The 21,786-nt window shown below is 44.4% G+C and overlaps 1 protein-coding gene across 1 annotated transcript in view; it reads left to right on the top strand.

The window, feature by feature from the left end:
• Positions 1–13,013, top strand: part of APLP2 (amyloid beta precursor like protein 2) — a 71,175-nt gene extending 58,162 nt beyond the window's left edge. The window contains exons 12-18 of the mRNA XM_008057889.2: positions 1,885–1,984; positions 4,090–4,242; positions 5,760–5,795; positions 8,631–8,716; positions 9,731–9,805; positions 10,163–10,318; positions 11,542–13,013. Of these exons, the coding sequence (XP_008056080.1) occupies positions 1,885–1,984; positions 4,090–4,242; positions 5,760–5,795; positions 8,631–8,716; positions 9,731–9,805; positions 10,163–10,318; positions 11,542–11,643 (708 nt within the window). The 3' untranslated portion in view covers positions 11,644–13,013. The remainder of the gene's footprint in view (positions 1–1,884; positions 1,985–4,089; positions 4,243–5,759; positions 5,796–8,630; positions 8,717–9,730; positions 9,806–10,162; positions 10,319–11,541) is intronic.
• Positions 13,014–21,786: the final 8,773 nt, after the last annotated feature.

The following is a 21,786-nucleotide window of genomic DNA, read 5'->3' as shown; positions in this document are numbered from 1 at the left end:
GCCTGAAGCTCAGGACTTTGCTTCACCCTGGATGAAGTGGAAGAAAAGAAGGAGAAAGGTCAAGGGGTCCTGGAGTAGCCTTGGAAAGCCGGAGTGGAAAGATGCATCTTGACAAGGCTCAGACTTTTCAGGTCTACTTGATTTTTTTCTTTTAAAGACTTAATTATTTTCTAAACCTTTGGTTGAAAAACTAGATTATTGTGTTGTATTTTACAGAAAAAAAAACCTGTTTTATGTGCTGAGAATAGAAGGGAAACCAAGATATTTTGGTCAGTATACTAAATTAATAACTAGAGAATTCCTGCAAATGAGATCAAACTGCCACACCAAGTAATATGGGAAGTAGAACCCTTTCATCTTAGAGCATTTAGGAGGATTGTGAGGACCCAGGTCTCCTGTGTGCTACTTACTGTCTGTTCTCAGCTATAATTCTAGCAAGATATGTCACTGAATTTCTTAATCTTCTGTCTGTTCCCTGTTCTACTATCTAAACACTAGAAAAATCTGAAGATACTCAACTTTTACATCTTCTGCCACATCTGACTGGATAGAAGTGAGATGTTGCACTTACTCTATCCATAGTATATATAGCCCAAGGGTTCACTGTAGAGACACTCATTTCCAGCCTTCTACTCTGTGGCTCTTGTAATGAACCAATAGCTCCCTAGTTCATTTGAGGAAGCATATAGCAGTGTCAACACTTGTTGAGACTGTGGGCGGCACTGCAGCTCCATTTGCACTTTTCCTCCAAGGCACTCACTCTTGTGCTTCCTCTCAATTTACTTGATTGACAGAATGGCAAATATAAAATTAAATTGCTTTCATTCTTGCTTTTAAAGGTCAGAGAGACATCAATCCACAATAAAAGCATCTTTCCATTTAAGGTTTTTTTGTTTTTTTTTTTCCATTTGACCTCTCATGTTAATGGCTTCGAGTCCACTTAATTAATCTGTTGATTTAGAGCACCCTCTTCAGGAATATCTCAGTAACTGCAAGGCTAATCAAGCAGAAATTACTTCATTTAGAACAACTTGTGGGAGCTACAACAACATGCCTTACTGTGTCACTGGGGTAGAGGTTAGCCCACATCACCTTCATTTCTATTCTGAAGAGTTTTAAAAACAAGTGACCACTTTTAATGGCTTTTTGTATGTGTATGTTTGTGTGAACAACCTTGGAACTTCTGCATTCAGAAAAGGTAGTGACCTATGGTGGGTACATTTTCCTTTATCACCCCCTGAAAGTCAAATTTACTTGTAGCTCAGCAAGAATTTTCCAAAGAATAGTAATTTAATTAAATAGGAATAAAGTTGTTCTGTTAGTCACCATAATAGTCATTTTAAGCAGTTGCTTCACTAAGCAAATTCCACGAATGGTTCCCTCTTCCCCACGACTACTTTTTAGCTAGTAATTTCAGTCTCTTTTAATGCCATCTAATCTGACAGGCAATAAAAATTGACCCTTTTTTCATTCAGCAAGACCTTATTGAGCATTCAGCATTGTATAAATGAGGGTTCTGTTTGACTCAGTACAGTTAGTAGTAAGTGCCTCATATGGAAGTTCATTCAATAACTGGCTAGTGAACATTTTTTTGTATATTTTATTTTATCTTTTAGTATATTTTCTTTTAACTTGGAGCACTTTTTTTGGACAAATTCTCACATCACCCTGTGGGAATTATACACATCTATTTACTTTTGTGGTCAGTAATGTGACATAGGGATTAATACATATCCTCTGACCAGATGATTTACAGGACTTTGTAGAGAATACACTTTTTGAAATGGTCTTTCTGGAAATGTATGTGGGTTTCCCATCTGCAAGTTCCCTTCTGGCCGAGCTGTTTTCAGTGACAAGACTTATCTGCCATAATTGTATTTCCAGGTAATGACACATCTCCATGTGATTGAAGAAAGAAGGAACCAAAGCCTCTCTCTGCTCTACAAAGTACCTTATGTAGCCCAAGAAATTCAAGAGGAAATTGGTGTGTACTGACTGTCAAGGTTGGGTGGGACTTCTTGCTGCAGCTCAGGAGTAACAGCATTAGGGAAGTAGGAGTAAGCAAGTCCTTGAAGCTGGGCGTTTGTACATCATTGTTTCAGAAGTCTGGAATCCAGTGAAGCTTACATGGCAAGGTCAAGGAGTAACCAAGGGCAGATGTGCTGGCTGTGAGCCACAGAACCTTGAGTTTTATTGACCTTCACTCTGCTAGCAGAATAAAGTCTAGGGTATGAAATTCCCAGGGACTGGGAAGTTTCCTGTTACCATTTTCCTCCTTAATTGCTGAACTTTTTCAAGACACCCTATTTTACACAAATTCTCACCTCCTCTTTTTCTCCCAGTCTTTATCTCCTTCAAGTTTTATTGTACCTGCTGTGTGTCAGAGTAAAATGGTGCACAATGGACAATAACTGCTGGAATTAATGTGATAGGAGGAGAGAAACAGATGGTAAAATATGAACACAAGTGTCAGATGGTGATAAGTGCTGTGCAGAGAGTGAAAATTAGGATGAAGTGGTGGAGAGTGGCCAAGGTCCAGGCGGCTGCCTCTGGAGACGGCAACCTGAAATCCGAACGGCAAGATCACAGGGGCAGAGAGCACGTCGTCAGCAGAGGAAGTGGCGACTACAGTGGCCTCAAGTCTAAGTCAGGCAGCGCGTTTGAATAGGTCGGGGTGGCTGGAGCATGGTGAGGAGGAGTGAGGCCAAAGAAGCAGGCAAAGACCAGACTGGAAAGCAATTTAAGTAAAATCAAGGAGCTTGAATTTCATTCTAGGATAATGGGAAGCCATTAGAGAGTTTAAGCTAGAGAGTGAATAGGTCTGGATTGTGCTTTTAAAAAAAGAACCTGAATTTAAAAAAAGACTCGGCTGCTGATTAAAATTGGAAACCAGCCAGGAAGCAATTATAAAAATCCAGGAGAGACATGATGGTAGTATGCACTAAGATGGTTAAGAGGAGATAGGTGGTGGAGCACCCTGGGGATAGTCAGGGATCATCTCTAGGATGTGTTCCAGAGGGAGGGTGGGGAAGGAAGTGTATAAAGGGTAGTCCTTGGGGTTTCATTATGAGCATCTCAGTGGATGGTGGTAGCATTGCTTACTGAAGTGGGGAACGACAGTAAGAGCTCTTTATATACATTAAGAGAGAAATCACAGTGAGATGTTGTATGGAAGTCTCCGGCAGGCTGTTAGGTAAGATGAAGGTAGGGCAGTAGGTACAGGATTCAGGCTTGGGAGTCATGGTATATGGGTAGTATTTGAAATTGGTGTTACTGAGCATGGAGGCTCATGCCTGTAATCCTAGCACTTTGGGAGGCTGAGGCAAAAGGATTGCCTGAGTCCAGGAGTTCCAGACCAGCCTAGGTAACTCATCTCTACAATTAAAAAAAAAAGAAAATTTAGCCTTGTGTGGTGGCATGTGCCTGTAGTTCCAGATACTTGGAAGACTGAGGCAGAAGGACTGCCTGAGTCCAGAAGGTCAAGACTGTGGTGGCTATGAGTATGCCACTGTGCTCCAGACTGGGCAACAAAGTGAGACTCCTACTCAAAAAATTAAAAGAAACTGGTGCTGGGGAGAAGTGGGTCGAGGGGCATGAAGTTGCATTTTCGAAGGATGCATGAGTCTAGTGGTGGCAGGTACAGCATGAGGACTGTGGTTAATAGTCTTGTTGTACACTGAAAGTTGGCTGAGATAATGACTTGGAGTGCTCTTGCCAAAAATAGGACAATTATGGAAGGTGAGGGATATGCTAACTTGCATGACTGTAGTAAACGTCTCACTGTGTATATGTATATTGAAACACTACACTGTGTACCTTAAATATATACAATTTTTTAAAACCCCAAAATACGTTGTGTTCGAAAGGACCACTTAACCAGACTGTGGTGATGAAAAGGAGAGGGGTGCCCCGGGATGTCACCGAGGTCCCATGTGCTGGGGCCTGTGGTACTGTAAAATCAGGGAAGGTGTTTCAGACAGGAGTCAGGAGCTGACAGTGGGCTGTGGAGCTCTAGAAAGGTCTGTGCCTAGACACTAAGTCCTCCTGAAACCTGCTATGCTTTTTCTCTGCCATGTCTTTCTTCTTCAGATGAGCTGCTTCAGGAACAGCGTGCAGATATGGACCAGTTCACTGCCACCATCTCGGAGACACCTGTAGATGTCCGGGTGAGCTCTGAGGAGAGTGAGGAGATCCCGCCGTTTCACCCCTTCCACCCCTTCCCGGCCGTAACTGAGAACGAAGGTGTGTATGAGTGACAGCACCTCTTCTAGGCAGCAGCAGGGAGACAAAGTGAGAAAATTGAGGTCTATTTTTCACAGATAAGATTGCATTGGGAAGTTGTGTTCCTGTAAGAGTCAGGGGAAAGGAGACTGGTTTCATGAGCACCTGCTACATGCAGGCACCATGCCAGGTACTTTCAAATATCTGACTTCAGTGTCACCATGAAGTTAGGACTATTTCTCCCAAGGATGGCTTCAAGCCCACTGTTCTTCAGTTTGTCTACTGCCTTACACGTGGGAGGCACTTTGCATTTTAAGTAGCGCCTTCATGTTATGTCGTGTCGTTATCTTTTCATGACAGTCTTGGGAGGTAGGTAACAGAGAGGCTAAGAGGTGATGAGGCTGGCTCAGGGTCCTATCTCTGACATGAAATGGGATAAGAAGCTGTGTCCTCTGATTCCTAGGCAGGCATTCTTTCCTCTCTTCCCTTGCTAGTTCTCAATGTCTAAAAGTATCTCTAAAAGCTATGAGCCTGCTCCAGAAATAAACAAGTTGCTGAGACCAGTGTGTGTAATCAGATTCTAGGTGTTGCTGTTGCTACTCATGATGGTAATAGTACAAATGGCCCACAGCTATGGAGTCCTTATGATATGCCAGCTTCAGCTGAACATTGTACATGGACACTCTTAGTCCTCAGAATAGCCCTCTCATGTAGGTACTTGAGTGTCCCCTTTGGGGGATTCTGAGGTGTAAAGAGGTTAGCTAACTTGCCAAGGGTCATCTAGCTTTTAAAGGTGGAGAGTCAGGATTTGAACCCAAGTTGATCTAGTCCTGTGGTCACTGTAGTACAGTCACATGTATATACAACTGGATACACTGCTGGGACAGAGGCTGGAGGAAAGTACCAAATTGGGGGTGAGGGTGGGGATGCACCCAGCTTAGCCTTTAGACCTTAGCAGAAGTGCCTTTTAAACGAGTTGTCCTGGAGTTATGGACTCAGTGCAATTGACCCTCTGAGAATAAAACAGGATCTAAAAGTAGTAGGTAAATAAAGAGGCATCACTCTGTCCCTAAAACCTGCTCTTATAAATTCCAGACCTCTGTGGGGCTGTGGGAAGGCCATGCCTAGACAGCTTCTTATATGCTTATTTGGGGTCAGGATATCTTGGACAGAGCTGAACTCTAGGACTTTATCTCCTCGTCAGTAAACCACAATCAATACTAACTTTAAGTCTTGCTGTTTTCTAGGAAAATAATTTTGTGGGCTAGGCTAAATAATTTGAGAATTTCCCTAAAAAGGCCCAAGACAGACCTACTACTTTATTCTCTCTTATCAGGGATACTCTCCAGTGATTTTCTGTGGATCTTACTGCTGGTTTGTTTATGGGATGTTTCAGGCATGGTGTTTTTGAGGAAGAATGCTTTTTGTTCACATTACAGAGAAATTCTTAAGATAGAAATTTTGAAAGAAGCCATTTTCTTTCTTAATCTCCTTTTGTGCTATTTTATTTTGTTTTTTATTGTTTTCCTTTCTGCTAGACACTCAGCCGGAGTTGTACCACCCAGTGAAAAAAGGTTGGTTTTGTCAAAGATGTTTCCCGTAAGACCTTCATTCCTTTTACTTCCCCAATGTGTCAGAGGTTTCATTTTCTGTTTCATACCATCAACTGATTTTTTCCACCTCATTTCTTCCAACATGGCTAATGAGAAAGGAGTCAAAGCCTGGCCTTCATGTTGTTGACAAGCCTCCCGACTCTCCAGCACTCAAGTCTAGTTTCAGTGGTATTGGTAACCGGGTGGCCATCCTAAGCTTTCCTTCTGGGATGTTCAGAGAATGCACAGTGACCAAAATAGATGCTTTCATAAATCCTTTAAATCAAGTATATCCAACTTAAACAGGTTGGTTGCAATTGCTAGTATAGATGACAGTATGCTTAATTTAGTCAGGTGGAGAATCTTTTTCTTTTGCCTCTTCTTTTTTCTCTGCTGCCTTCCCATTTCTATCCTTTCTTTTTAGCTATCCTTGCCTTTTGTCTGTGCCAGATGTCGCATGTCCCCTGAGCTGTAGCATTCCTCAGAACTTTAGAAGCTGATGGATGAAAGAGGTAGAGACAAGCGAACTCTTGCTGTACTCCCTAGTCTCCAGTTTTCCAAAACAGTTGAAGTTTTATGAAGCACTGCGTGGAATGCTTTACATACCTGATCTTGTTTAATCCACTGAAGATCTCTGTAGTATAGGACTTTTAGCTCCATATTTCATAGATGAGGCAGTTGAAGAAAGTCTCTGAGATGACATGCTCTAAGTCATGAGTTTAAGAAGTGGAGGAACCAGGATTTGAACCCAGTTCTCTATCCTCAAAGCCCATGTGACTTATTTTACCTAAGTTGCAGATGTTGGCTGCTGAATCCCCAAGGTGGTTAGATAGCCCAGTCTCTAGAGTCATTGTGAATAAGTTCAAGCATTTCATGTTCTGAATGTGTTACATGAGCCTATACTTGGCTTTGGAAAGCGTAGTGTATGGATGGACCAAGTGGCATTCACTACTTAAGAATTTGGTGTTCTGGTTTATGCCACTGGTTGTTCTCAAAACATAAGTGTGATTTGAATCTTGTGAAAATCACTTGTATGTAAATGCTATGTTTTGTTCTAATTGAATATACCTCTTGTTGAAGATCACTGTGCTAACGTTCTTTTCAACAGTACAATTGAGATATTTATAGATAAAAATGAATTTCCTTGAAGTTTCACAGACTTTCTCTTTATACTTAAACTGTTTTGAGTGAGGACAATTTAACCATTAACTTTTGGTGTCTTGAAGTCACTTGTTTATGTATTTTATAAAACCAAAGTGGTTTTAAGAAACGTGGGTTCTACCATCAAAAAAGTGTTAGAACAGTCTGGACTGGTAGTGTGACTTTAAATTAGTTGATTCAGTGCCACATTAACTTTCAAATAGGATCCTGCCGATATGACCTTTGAAATTCTGAGGAAAAGAGGAAAAGATGGAAGGAACTCAGAATTTATTGGGCTTGATCACAAGCATCCTTACTGAGGTGACACTCTTCCAGATCCAGAGGAGTTGCAGTGCAGTATTGCTATTTCATTGGCATTTTGAGACAAAAGCTGGTACTGATTTAACTAGAATCAAGTCTTGTGGTTCTTTAAAGTGGAAGCTTTAGGAAAAATTTACAGCATTTTTGGCTACATTGTAATGCATTAACTAGCCTGCGAGTTCAGTAGCTACAATAGCTGTTACAAGTTGCTGTGTTAAGAACCAGTCTAGTTGTAAGCTGGGAAGCTTTGCTGTGGCTGGGCCTGGTGTCATTGTCTGCCTTTGACAAGCCCGGGGACAGCAGAGCTTTGTTTTTATCCTCATGTTGGAATCTTACTTGCAGGTAGTTACCTTAGAATGTTGAGTATACTGTCAGGTTGATCTATTTATAAAAGGTCCAAATCATAGACTTTTATATAGAGCTATATATATTATTATTAATAAGACACTGTTATGATAGCTAGAAATCACATGCTTTGGAGCTAAAAATAGAAGACTACTTTTCCACTCCCTGGGTCTATGCTGGGTCCAGTCATGCTGCGTATTTGGATACCATCACTTGGAGTACCTCAGCCGAGTGACGTTGTCTTGGGCAGTGTCTGACCTTGACAAGAGAAGAGTTGCTATTCTTGCTGCTTCATTTACAGAAAGGTGCCCTCTGTGTAGGTGTTAGAATTCTTCCTGTCGATGAAATGTTTCCTTCCTGTTGGCTCTTAATAATCATTTAGAATGTGACCAGCCATGATCTAGTGTTGAGAGGGATTCAGCTTGATGGGATACAGAAGGAAATCGATCATTACACACTGATTTTAAGTGCTGTTATCTGGGAATGTCTCTCAAGATGTGCTGAAACAAGGACAAACAGGAGGGGTTCAGGTTGGGGAGGGTATATGAGGCAGAAAGAATTGCCTGTGGGCTACACTTTCATGCTCAAGGCAGACATGCAGATTACTGCTGTGTGAGGCCCCAGTGCTGATGGAGCAGGCTGGGACAGTAGGTGCTCAGTGTTATCACTTAGAAGAGTATTATGTGTTTGCCATGCCAGAATGCCCTTGGACTTGCTTCTGTGTGTCTTACAATAAACATTCTCTCTGAAGGCTTGCATTCCATTTTCCCAAGCTGGAGACGAGCACTCCCTCCTCCCTCATTATACCCATCGATCCTCTGAAAATGCCTGTGTCGTTCATCCTTATAGAGCACAGTGCATCCTCACAACATGTGAACGCAGAAGCAGGTGGAGGGAGGGGAGATGCTTGATTGAGGGGCTCCCTGGCCCTCAGGAGGGAGTTTGCTGCTTCTGTGAGATTGGACTAACATGGGCCATCCTTGGGGACTCAGCTGTGATCTCTCTACACAGGATCTGGAGTGGGAGAGCAGGATGGGGGACTGATCGGTGCTGAAGAAAAAGTGATTAACAGTAAGAATAAAGTGGATGAAAATATGGTGAGCCCATTTTCTCTTCTGCCCAGCACGTTTTATTCTTGAGATTCATTAGAGTGAATAACCCGGTGTCAGTTGCTTCCAGGTGCAGATCTGCGCGTTCGTTTTCTATTTGGTAGAGGGTTGGGGGTTCCAACTACTCCCATGGACTGGCTGACTTGTTTAGCCAGTAATGTTTAAAAGGATTGAAGATTTTCAGCAGCAGCTCATTTCTTGCTATGCAGTAGAAAAATATATCTGCAACTGATGATATGAATAACAGGTTAGAGGCCATTTTCAAGTGAATAGAGATTTAATAACTTGAAAATGGAATAGTTAGGTTTGGTTCTTCTACTGCCTTAGCTTTATACACCCTTTTATTCTTCTAGCATTTTCTTTTACTTATATTTCTGGATTATCCTTGGCTGAGTTTGATATTTAAATATGGCTCTTTGGTCCCGAAATATACCTCCACAACAGTTACCTGAAGGAAAATGCAGGTGAAAACTCCTTAGGACCAGTCATTATAAAATAATCTTCTAGCCGGGCTCGGTGGCTCAGCCTGTAATCCCGCGCCTTTGAGAGGCTGAGTGGATTACCTGAGCCCCTGGGTTCGAGACCTGCCTGGGCAGGCGAGACCTCATCTCTACAGTAAAATCAAAAAATTAGCCGGGCGTGGTAGCGCGCGCCTGTAATTCCGGCTACTCGGAAGGCTGAGGCAGAAGGATCGCCGGAGCCCGGCAGGTCGAGGCTGCGGTGGCCGGGAGTGGCCACTGGACTCCAGTCTGGGCGACAGAGTGAGACTCCAACTCAAAAAAATAAAATAAAATAAAATAATTTTCCATCCACACTTACCCCTTCATGAAGGGTTTGGTGAGTGGATTTGGATGACTGTGACGGAACTGATTGGTTAGTGGGGCCCCCTTAGGTGTCTGCTTCCCTCTACCAAGTAGCAAATGGGGAAGGAAGGAAGCAGTGGGAGTATACTAAATTTCCCTTCCACCTAGTTGCTAGTTGCTGACATCTCATGGCTTTCAGGTCATTGACGAGACCCTGGATGTTAAGGAAATGATCTTCAATGCCGAGAGAGTTGGAGGCCTTGAGGAAGAGCCGGTATGTGTTTGGCTCCAGAGCCCAATGCCAGGTTTCCTGTCAGTCATAGCTGTTTCTCCTTTGGACCTTCTCAGTTCAAGTAGAAGGTGGGAGAGATGCCTGGCGTGTTGGGTTTTCAGGGGTCCCTCATCCCCAGTTTGCCATACTTTTGGATAAGAAAGCTAAAATTAAGGTCTTCATGGAATTGGAAAAAGTGGGCACCTCCTTATATGGATGATTCTTTGCAAAGCAGGATCTTGGTGCTACCTTGGGTTTTGGGGACCTGGCTGTAGAGGAGTGTGGCCCTTGGTGAATCGCTTGCCTTACAGCTGCCGGATGGCCACCAGGACATTGTTCTACGTCTGCTTTGTTATTTAGGAATCTGTGGGGCCACTACGGGAAGACTTCAGTCTGAGTAGCAGTGCCCTCATTGGCCTGCTGGTCATTGCAGTAGCCATTGCCACAGTCATCGTCATCAGCCTGGTGATGCTGAGGAAGAGGCAGTATGGCACCATCAGCCATGGGATTGTGGAGGTGAGGAGCTGGCCTGGTGAGGGTCTGCTCTGAGCTGCCAGCCTGGGGCTGTGGGTGGGGACAGGAACCTTACAGAATTCAGATGTCTTAAAATCCTCGAATATTGGACATGCTACTGTCATCAGTTAAATTACTCATGGGATTATTAGGTCATGATTTGGAAGTCAGCCCCTATTACAAGGTACTGTTGCCAGCTTTCAGCATTTCAAATAGGTTTTGACCGTGAATGTTAGAAAGTCATGAGAAGATTTTATGCTACAGGAGGTGAAAACTCTGGTTCATACCTTGTAATCCCAGCACCTTGGGGGAGACCAAGGCAAGAGTATAGCTTGAGCCCAGCCTAGGCAACATAGCAAGAACTCATCTCTACAAAAGTCAAAAAATTAGCTGGGCATTGTGGCGTGAGCCTAAAACCCCAGCTGCTCAGGAGGCTGAGGTGGACAGATTGCCTGAGTCCAGAAGGTTGAGGCTATGATAACCTGTGATTGTTCCACTGCCTGCCAGCCTGGGTGACAAAGTAAGAGTCTGACTCAAAAAAAAAAAAAAGAGAGAAAACTCTTTTCTCAGATTATTTTCTTAGTGTTTTCCTTTTCAGGTGTGTTAGATATTTTAAAATGAAGGACTGCTACTCTTTTATAATGGGGGGAAAAAGCAACCTGAAATTCAGAAAGAGTCAAAGCAGGCCATTCTATCTTCTGCTAGTTTGTAACTGAACCTCTTGCCACTCATTTCTTAGTGGATGGTGTGAATGCTCAGAGTCTCAATTTCCAAATAAAAATACAGTAAGGGGAATATATTATGTTCTGGGAAATTAGTTCCAATGATGGTCTTAGTTATTTGGCCTATCTGTAGAAAAGACCAGAGATTGTTGGTCCCCCTCCTGATCTCATAGCTGAGCATTAGTGGCTTACCTCGGTTATCTCAAATGGTGAGCAGAACTGGGACTTGCTTGTCACTGGTGCTAGGAAATCCATTTGCCTGTCTTCTTCTATGTGGACTGAGCTTTCAGGGTTCTAGTTTTAGAAGCATTACCTCTTTGATTCCATTCTTTTCTTTCTTCTCTTTTGTTCTCATCACCAGCTTTTGTTTGGTCTGTCAAATGGAAGTTGGCAGCTAGCTGCTTCTGGTTCCAGGAGATTGCGCAGCAAACAGCTTGACTTTCTAGCACACTTTGCAGGTCTCTTCCCAGGCACTACAGTGATTCTTGATCTTTGTTTTTCCAGGTAGACCCAATGCTCACTCCAGAAGAGCGTCACCTGAACAAGATGCAGAACCATGGCTATGAAAACCCCACCTACAAATACCTGGAGCAGATGCAGATTTAAGTGGCAGGGAGTGTGTGGCCCCCCTCCCCGGTTGAATGGGGTGGTGCAGGTGGGCCGGAAAAGGCCCAGCGATTTGGATCAACTGCTGACCGGCAGCTGTCGCCAGAGGGCTTCATCTTACATCCTGACCTCCTGGACCGTTAAGACTATAAAGTACTACTGTAGAATTGCAATTTCCATTCTTTTAAATGGGTGAAAAATGTTAATATAACAATATATGATATATAAACCTTAAATGAAGAAATGATCTATTGCAGATATTTGACTGATGTAGTTTTCTTTTTTAAATTAATCAGAAATCCCACTTCTATTGTATTGTCTGACACATGCTCTATATAAATGGAAAATGTTGATTTTCAGTGATAGACTTAAATGCAGGTTGTTTGTTCCAATTATGTTGTGTAAGTCAGCTCTTTAGGCTCATTCACTGTCCCGGCCTTTATTTAAAAAAAGAAGAAGAAAGAAGGCAGTATTCCCTTTTGAAATGAGTGCTTTCAAGAAGTCACTGAGAAACTAGGTGGAAGAGGGAGCTGAAACTGACCCCTGAAGCACATGATGATACCCTCTCAAAGTAATTTTAAAGGACCAGTTCCGGAAGTCCGGTGTTTCCATGGCTGGGTACCTTGGTGTTTCCATACAAGTTTCTTCACCAAGGTAGTTAAAGGCATTTCATTCCTGTGTCCTTTAGTGAGCCTGATGTAGACAGAGGAGGGGCTCCGCTGCTGCTTTTCTTCAGAATCCAGTTCTTCCACAGAGATTAGCCTGTAGTGTGTATATGACGTCCTTCCACTCTGTCGTTGACTTACCATAGCTCTTTGATCACGTCCCCTTCTAAGTGTGTCCAGATGGGTGGTCTCTTCCTCCTGGACGTCTCCCTCCCAAGGCACTGGCCTCCCCTCTGCACCTGCACGTCCACCCTGCCCCTATCACCAGCCTTTTTGGCATTTACTCAGAGAAGACCGTGCTAAGGAGGTGGCTGATGGCCCAGAAGAGAAGATGGGAGGCTTGTTTTTCTGTGAAAGGAGAGTATTCCAGATTGTACATGAAACTGGGTCTGTAAACACTGTGGAAAGCTTTGAGGATTTTTGTTTCCTTCACATGCGTCTTTGTAATGCTTGTACAGTTGATGTTATGCTCATAGCTTTTTCTTTTGTTTCCCTTTTTTTTTTTAATCTGAAGGTTCTGGTAACCTGTGGTGTACTTTTTTCTCTTTTTTCTGTGACTGTTTTTTTTCCTTCTTCTTCCTGCCCTTTGACCACATCCATGTGTCTTCCCACTATGCACAGATTAAACTTCACCTACAAACTCCTTAATATGATCTGTGGAGAATGTACAGAGTTTAAACACATCAATAAATACTTTAACTTCCACTGAGACTCCTTGTCTTATTTACCCTGACATCGATCTGTGTTGATGGTTTTGCCCCTTCTGCCTCTGGGGACAACAGGTAACTTCCTTCCATGAAGGATTTTCCAAGTTGCTCTGCAGAGGCTAAGTCTACTCAAGCAAGTCTTTTTTTTTTTTTTTTTAAGATTAGAAAATATAGCTGAGCTCGGTGGCTCAGCCAGTAATCCCTCGCTTGGGGAGGCTAAGGTGAGTGAATTGCTTGAGCCCGCGGGTTTGAGACCCGCCTGGGCAACTTGGCGAGACCTCATCTATACAATAAAAAAAAAATTAGCTGGGTGTGGTAGCGCACGCCTTGGAAGATTGAGGCGGAAGGATCGCCAGAGCCCAGCAGGTCGAGGCTGCGGTGGCCGAAAGCGGCCACTGCACTCCAGTCTGGGCAACAGAGTGAGACTTCAACTCAAAAAAAAAAAAAGATTAGAAAATATAGTTTATTTGGAAAGTAAATGAGAGAGAGAGAGAGGAGATTTGCCTCTCCAAGGTAGGAGAGAGGGGCCAAAGCCTAGGAAATGTGGCAGCCATAGCTCAAAAAGCACATGGCCACACCAGAGTCTAGTAAAGCAATGGCCTCATGCAAGTTATTTCATTTAAAAAATGAAATAAGGCCAGTCACGATGGCTCACGCCTATAATCCTAATACTTTGGAAGGCTGAGGTGAGAGAATTGCCTGAGCCCATGGGCTTGAGACCAGCCTGGGCAACTTGGTGAAACCTCATCTCCACAATCAATCAAAAATTAGCCGGGCGTGGTAGCGCAGGCCTGTAGTTCAGCTACTTGGAAGACTGAGGTGGAAGGATCACCTGAGCCCAGCGGGTCAAGGCCAAGGTGGCCTTGAGCATGCCGATGCACTCCAGCCTGGGCGACAGAGTCAGACTGACTCAAAAACGAAGTGTAAGGGCTAGGCGCAATGGTTCATGCTTGTTTTTGTTTTGTTTTGGTTTTTGGTGGGGTTTTTTTGAGTTATAGTCTCTGTCGCCCAGACTGGAGGGCAGTGGCCGCTCCCAGCCACCTCATCGACCTGCTGGGCTCTGGCGATCCTTCCGCCTCAGCCTTCCAAGTAGCTGGAACTACAGGTGCGCGCTACCACGCCCGGCTAATTTTTGATTTATTGTAGAGATGAGGTCTTGCCAAGTTGCCCAGGCGGGTCTCGAACCCGCGGGTTCAGGCAGTCCACTCACCTCAGCCTCCCAAAGGGGCGGGATTACAGGCTGAGCCACCGAGCCCAGCTGGTTCATGCTTGTAATACCAGCTCTTTGGGAGGCTGAGGCGGGAGGATCACTTGAGCCCAGAAGTTTGAAACCAGCCTGGGCAACATATTGAGACCCCTGCCTCTGGTGGTGGGCAAGAGAGACATAAGAGAAGGTCTGCCTAAGAATTTGTCTGAATGAATTCAACTTAGGCTACAAATATTTATTAATATGAGACTACTTAATGATACTGGTAACAGTAGGGCTTGTGACTGAATTTGCAGAAAAAATGTTTGCAGCCTCCATTTTGGAGTTTCTGAAATAACCTGCCACCAGGAGGCCCTGTTTTCTCATTGATGGGAGGTTTTTGGTTTGTTGACCTGACAACTGCTTAGAGGGCATTGTGCCTGTAGGCTATTTTCACTACTGATCTAAGACTTTTTTAATGCCTGCTTAGGTGGATGAGGGCAAATTCAGAGACTAATCTCAGAATCTCCACCCTACTTTAGTGTAACGCCAGTTTAGGTATACAGAGTAGATAGGTAATATCCCATACGCCTGCACATAGATGTATATGCTGGTGTATATATGTAACAAGTCTTCCCTGGGATCCTGGAATAGGGAGGGAATGAGCATTTTATGAGCCTCTTGCCAGGAAGCATCTTGGGGCGTGCCAGGTTGAACAGGCTGGTTCTATAACAATCGTCACTTCCCCGTCAGCGTGTTCCTTCTGCAGTAACCACTCCATTGCTGCCAGGAAGGTCACAGAGAAGAGGGAACTTTTTTTTTGAAGCCAGTTTCCGGCAGAGTGCTCTGAAGAGTGTTACCACCTGTGTCTCTGCAGTATCAGCTGGAAAGTGTGATCTGGTGTTCACCATGGGTTTTGACTAACAGACCAGCGTCAAAGATATTGTCTGCCATCTGCTAACTGCTTCCTATTCCTTGTGGCATTTAGTTGTCTTAACCTTTTGAGGTGGAGGATGGGCAGTCCTCTCTTACAGAAGAAAGCTGAGGCCTTCCTCTGAGTGATAAGGTGCAAACCCAGCTCTGTTGGTGTCTTTCTTCAGTTCTGGAAGACAGTGGCCCCTGGGGGTCACACACAGCTGGTGCCGGCAACCAAGACCCATCTAGCTGCTCACCTCTCATTCTTTAACCCATCACCAGTATTCCTGTGGCTGATGGGCCCAGGTGAAGTTTGGGGCTGGTGAAATTGCAGGACTTTCTATTTACACATTACCCAAACGGGCGTGACAGACAGCTTTGGTTAGATTAGAATGTGGGAGGCTGGGGAAAACACCATGGGGACGTGTGTGAAAGGCAGGGGCTGCCAGTTGGCCTCACTACTCTGCTCCCTGGTGGCACAGCCCCCTCACTGGAACAGAGAAACTCACCTGGTTTCTGCCTTGGTGACTCAGCTTTGACCTCTGGGGAATGTGGCCCTGCCTACCTGTCAGCCTCAGATGCTGGCAGCTGACTTGGGTACAAAGGTCCTCCTACTTGCCTGTCTGCCCTCAGGTGCAAATTGGAGCCCAGCTGCTGAGGTCTGTGCTACACATCAAGTGTCTGATCTGCTCTGGTTTCAGTTACTGTGGCAACTGGAAACTCTTGTTTTAGGAGGCACAGATGAGGATGTAATGAGTCCCCAGGATTTGGAGAGGCTGAAATTGGACATACTGTCACAGAAGTCATGAAGTCAAGGACATGGATAAAAGGAATTAGATGAGAACTTAGTGCTCCCTCTCACTTCACAGTTGACACATGGTTGCAAGGTGACACACTGTTAATGGCATAGCCAAAGTCTGTGGTTATGTACAACAAACAGCCTCTTTTTTCGGGGCTGAATGTTGAAGTAGTCTTTATAAAGCAGGAGACAGATATCGACTGGTATTTTGCCTTGTTACCTACTATGAAATAGAGGGAAGTCCTGTGTTCTCTTCTCTGTTGTTACTTATTTTTGGCAGGCAAGCCTCAACAACCACTGTGGACAGCCCAGATAGCCAGAGAATGGGACAGGAGACAGAAGTTGGTTCCCCCGCTGGAATCTTTAAAATTCATGAGTCATGACATCTTGAGAACTCTGCTTGAGTGCTATAGCTAAGACAACCCAGATCTGGTTGAACTTAAAATATTGAAGGGAAACCGGGCTCGGTAGCTCAGCCTGTAATCCCGTACCTTTGGGAGGCTGAGGTGAGTGGATCGCCTGAGCCCGTGGGTTCGAGACCCGCCTGGGCAGTGAGACCTCATCTCTACAATAAATCAAAAAATCAGCTGGGCGTGGTAGCGCATGCCTGTAATTCCGGCTACTTGGAAGGCTGAGGTGGAAGGATCACTGGAGCCCAGCAGGTCGAGGCTGCAGTGGCCGGTAGCGTCCACTGCACTCCAGTCTGGGCGACTGAGTAAGACTCCAACTAAAAAAAAAAAAAAATATTGAAGGGAGTGTCTCTTGTAAGAGCCCTGCCCTCCCTCCATAAAACATTTTTAGTATTTGCCATTTATATAACTATTAAAATTAAATACATCCATAAATAGAGACTTAGAAAGCATACAAAACATGAATTTATTTTTCTAAATTTAATAAGAGCACAAAGCTTTTTGAGTCCAATAAAATAGTGCTAGTTTAGTACAAGAAAAGTGATAACTTTCAGTCTCTCCCATATCCCTCAGCTAAAGTCCGCCATTAATTCTTTTACTCTCCCATGACATTATATTTAGTTATGTCTCTTTCAGCTACTCTTTTAGTGGCAGTTTCTTAGACTTTCCTTGTTTTGATGATCCTGATATTCCTGAGGAGTTACCTGTCAGGTGTTTTGTGGAGCATCTCCCTACTGGGATTTGTCTGATGTTTTTTTCATGATAACACCTGAGTTGTGTGTTATTAGGAGGGAGACCAAAGAGGCAAGGTGTCCCGCTTATCCTGTCATATCAAGAGTACATACTGTCAACACAACTTGGCACTCTTGATGTCGACCTTGGTCACCTGACTGAGGTGGTTTATCTGCTCTAGAGTTCATCTTTCCCCCTCCACTATTCTGTCCTTGTACTGCTCTAGGTACAACCCACTCTTAAGGAGCGGGGAGCTATACTCTCCCATATCTTAGTATTTTTTAAATTGTGTCTTAGCCGGGCTCAGTGGCTCAGCCTGTAATCCCGTGCCTTTGGGAGGCTGAGGTGAGTGGATTGCCGGAGCCCGAGGGTTCGAGACCCGCCTGGGCAGCGAGACCTCATCTCTACAATAAATCAAAAAAATCAGCCGGGTGTGGTAGCGCATGCCTGTAATTCTGGCTACTGGGAAGGCTGAGGTGGAAGGATCGCCGGAGCCCAGCAGGCGAGGCTGCGGTGGCTGGGAGCAGCCACTGCACTCCAGTCTGGGCAACCGAGTGAGACTCCAACTCAAAAAATAAAAAATAAAATAAAATAAAATAAATAATAAATTGTGTCTTAACATTTTGAAACAGAGCAGTTAGAAAGTCCAACTCTAAGGTCAGTGTGTTGCAACACTGTATTTAATGGCTATCAAAACTGAAAGAGTTCTTGATGTGGTGATGATTTCACAAGTGTATATATGTGTCAAAACTTAACAAGTTGGATACTTTCAATAGGTACAGTCGATTATACCTCAATAAAGCTGTTTTTTAAAAAAAAATTCCAAAATGATCACCTCACAAAAACAGGCTGGAAGGGGAGAAGCACATCATTCATAGTCCAATATTGAGTTTTCAATCCTGTCTGTCTACCAATTCTATTTCCCAGTGTACAAATAGGTCTTTTAGGTGAGACATCACTTTTGACAGCAAAATTACCTCGTAATGAAACCTTTTCAGATGTCTGTATTCTCCCCATAGCATCAATTTCTTTAGAAAAAGTTAGCAAAATGGAAAAGGTGTCTTCTAGTTTAAAGAAACAAAGCCATGGAACATCTTTAAGTTCAATAATTCTTTATATACTTTGCCACAAAGATGAATCTTTACATACTGCAAAATGTTTTCTTAGTCATTTCCAAACTTATTAAAAATACAGTAAGGATTGTACCATATTTTTATAGTTCTTGCTTTTTTTTTTTTTTTTGAGTTGGGGTCTCACTCTGTCACCCAGACTGGAGTGCAGTGGCCGCTCCCAGCCACCGCAGCCTTGCCTGCTGGGCTCCGGCAATCCTTCCGCCTCAGCCTTCCGAGTAGCCGGAATTACAGGCATGCGCTACCACGCCCGGCTGATTTTTTGATTTATTGTAGAGATGAGATCTCGCTGCCCAGGCGGGTCTCGAACCCGCGGGTTCAGGCAATCCACTCACCTCAGCCTCCCAAAGGCGCGGGATTACAGGCTGAGCCACCCAGCCCGGCTTAGTTCCTGCTTCTTATCAAAATACACTGAAGACACATTGCAGCTCCTTGTGTACTTAGGGTCCCTATGTAGGCTGTCACTTGCACTTCACCTAGAGATAGTTCTTCAACCCATCAACAATCCACCAGCATTACATTTACTGGGATTTGTTCTTTATTTTTATTTTTTTAATTTTTTTTGAGTTGGAGTCTCACTCTGTCGCCCAGACTGGAGTGCAGTGGCCGCTCCTGGCCACCGCAGCCTCGACCTGCTGGGCTCTGGCAATCTTTCTGTCTCAGCCTTCCAAGTGGCTGGAACTACAGGCGTGCGCTACCGCGCCCGGCTTATTTTTTGATTTATTGTAGAGATGAGGTCTTGCCAAGTTGCCCAGGTGGGTCTCGAACCTGTGGGTTCAGGCAATCTACTCACCTCAGCCTCCCAAAGGCGCGGGATTACAGGCTGAGCCACCAAGCCCGGCTCTTTATTTTTTTTAATTAAAAAAAATTTTTTTGAGTTGGAATCTTACTCTGTCACCCAGGCTGGAGTGTGATTACATGCTCATGGTCACCACAGCCTTGACCTGCTGAGCTCAGGTGATCCTTCTGCCTCAACCTTCCACGTAGCTGGAACTACAGGCACACGCCACCACACCCAGCTAATTTTTTGATTTATTGTAGAGATAAGGTCTCGCCAAGTTGCTCAGGCTGGTCTCAAACCTGTGAGTTCAGACAATTCTTTCACCTCAGCTTCCCAAAGTGCTGGGATTATAGGCATGATCCACCGCACCCGAACTTTTTTAATGTTTAAAGACAGGATCTCTGTTACTCAGGCTGGAGAGCAGTCATGGCTCACTGCGATCATGGCTCACTGTAAACTCAAATTACTAGACTCAAGAGATCCTCCTGCACCTGCTTCCCAAAATGCTGGGATTATAGGCATAAGCCACTGCCCTTGGCCTACCAAGATTTTTTATAATACCTTTTTTCCATAAAGTGCAAATAAAATTTAAAAGGTAACAATAATATTAAATGCTGGAATTCTGAAGCCAGACTGCCTGTTCTTTTCCCAGTTTGGTCCCTTAGTAAATGAGTGACCTTGAGGAAGTTAACTGCTCTGTGCCTTACTTTCTCTCTCTGAAAATGGAGCTAGTGATAGTATTTAACCTCATTGGGTTATGAGTAAGTTACCAAGGTAAAGCTCCTAAACCTTGCCTGGTGCCCAGCACAGACCAAGTGCTCAGTGAACATTAGATATTATTACTTTTAACTGTTGGCAACGTATCTTCTCAGAGTATCTCACTAAAAATATAGTATTTGTATTTCTTTTTTTTCTTTGAGTCGGAGTCTCACTCTGTCCCCCAGGCTGAAGTGCAGTGGCATGCTCATTCCTACTGCAGCCTCAACCTGCTGAACTCAGGCAATCCTGCCTCAACCTTTCAACTAGCTGGAACTACAGGTGCACGCTACTATGCGGCTAATTTTTTTTTTATTTATTGTAGAGACGAGGTCTTGCCAAGATTGAGACTGCCTGAGTCTCAAACCCCTGGGATCAGGCAGTTCTCTCGCCTCAGCCTCCCAAAGTGCTGGGATACCGGCATGAGCAAGTATCACACCATGAATTGAGCTATAGAAGAAACATCAGTGCTTTCATCCAAACCTTCTATACATTTTTTTTTTTTTGAGTTGGAGTCTCACTGTCGCCTAGACTGGAGTGCAGTGGCCACTCCCGGCCACCGCAGCCTCGACCTGCTGGGCTCCGGCAATCCTTCTGCCTCAGCCTTCCAAGTAGCTGGAGCTACAGGCGCACGCTACCACGCCTGGCTAATTTTTTTTATTTATTGTAGAGATGAGGTCTCGCCAAGTTGCCCAGGCAGGTCTCGAACCTGTGGGCTCAGGCAATCCACTCACCTCAGCCTCCCAAAGGCACAGGATTAAAGGCTGAGCCACCGAGCCTGGCTACCTTCTATACTTTAACAGTTATTTTTTACTTGCTTCTTCAAATCCATGCATTTTCTGACAGTATTTACTGACAGAAAATGGGTTGTAGTTGCCATGCTGTTTTCTGTATATTATGTTAGCCATTTTTACTGTGGTAGGAAATAGTGATTCCATGATGGTTTATGACTTTTTGTCTTTGACATTTAACTAAGAAACCTCAAACTGTATATTTATCATTTCTTAATGAAACTTTGTACACTACTAAATTGCATATTGCATGACTTTAAACACTGAAGACTGCAATGGTTTGTCCACAGGTCCTGAACATTTAATTTTTTTTTTTTTTTTTTTGAGTTGGAGTCTCACTCTGTCACCCAGACTGGAGTGCAGTGGCCGCTCCCGGTCACCGCAGCCTCGACCTGCTGGGCTCCGGCGATCCTTCCGCCTCAGCCTTCCGAGTGGCCGGAATTATAGGCGCGCGCTACCACGCCTGGCTAATTTTTTGATTTATTGTAGAGATGAAGTCTTGCCTGCCCAGGCGGGTCTCAAACCCGCGGGTTCAGGCAATCCACTCACCTCAGCCTCCCAAAGGCACGGGATTACAGGCTGAGCCACCGAGCCCAGCTTGAACATTTAATTTTAAAGTCTAGTTAATCACACTGGCCTCATAATATTGGTTAATACCTCAAGACCCAACATTACAAAACGGAACCCAAAGAAACTTGGAATTACTTTTTGGAAGGTGGGCCCCTTGTAACACAGGCTTCCCCTGTGAGGTAAGTGTCCCAGGAAGCCACCAGCATCAGTGCACCAGCTAGTGTTGTGAAAAGCTGTGTTTGACTAAAGTGAATTACTTTTTGGAGATTCTTTCAACTCGTTTGTCCATTTCATAATGGGTGATTTACATGAATAACCTGCCCACACTGCACTGAGTGTTAAGCAGTTTTTGACCCAAAAACAGCACGACCCCCGTGCCTTCCTCATTCACCCAATCTTGCCCAAAGCAAATTTTTTTTTTCCGAGTTGGAGTCTCACTCTGTCGCCCAGACTGGAGTGCAGTGGCTGCTCCCGGCCACCGCAGCCTCCACCTGCTGGGCTCAGGTGATCCTCTCTCCTCAGCCTTCCAAGCAGCCCGAACTACAGGCGCACGCTACTACGCCTGGCTAATTTTTGATTTATTGTAGAGATGAGCTCTTGCCAAGTTGCCCAGGCGGGTCTCGAACCCGTGGGCTCAGGCAATCCACTCACCTCAGCCTCCCAAAGCGTGGGATTACAGGCTGAGCCACCGAGCCCAGCTG

Source organism: Carlito syrichta, unplaced genomic scaffold, assembly GCF_000164805.1.
Source record: "Carlito syrichta isolate Samal-C Ts95f unplaced genomic scaffold, Tarsius_syrichta-2.0.1 Scaffold303153, whole genome shotgun sequence".
NCBI classification, from domain to species: domain Eukaryota; kingdom Metazoa; phylum Chordata; class Mammalia; order Primates; family Tarsiidae; genus Carlito; species Carlito syrichta.
Note: the sequence above shows the minus strand (reverse complement) of the source record. Positions and strands in the feature narration are given on the sequence as shown.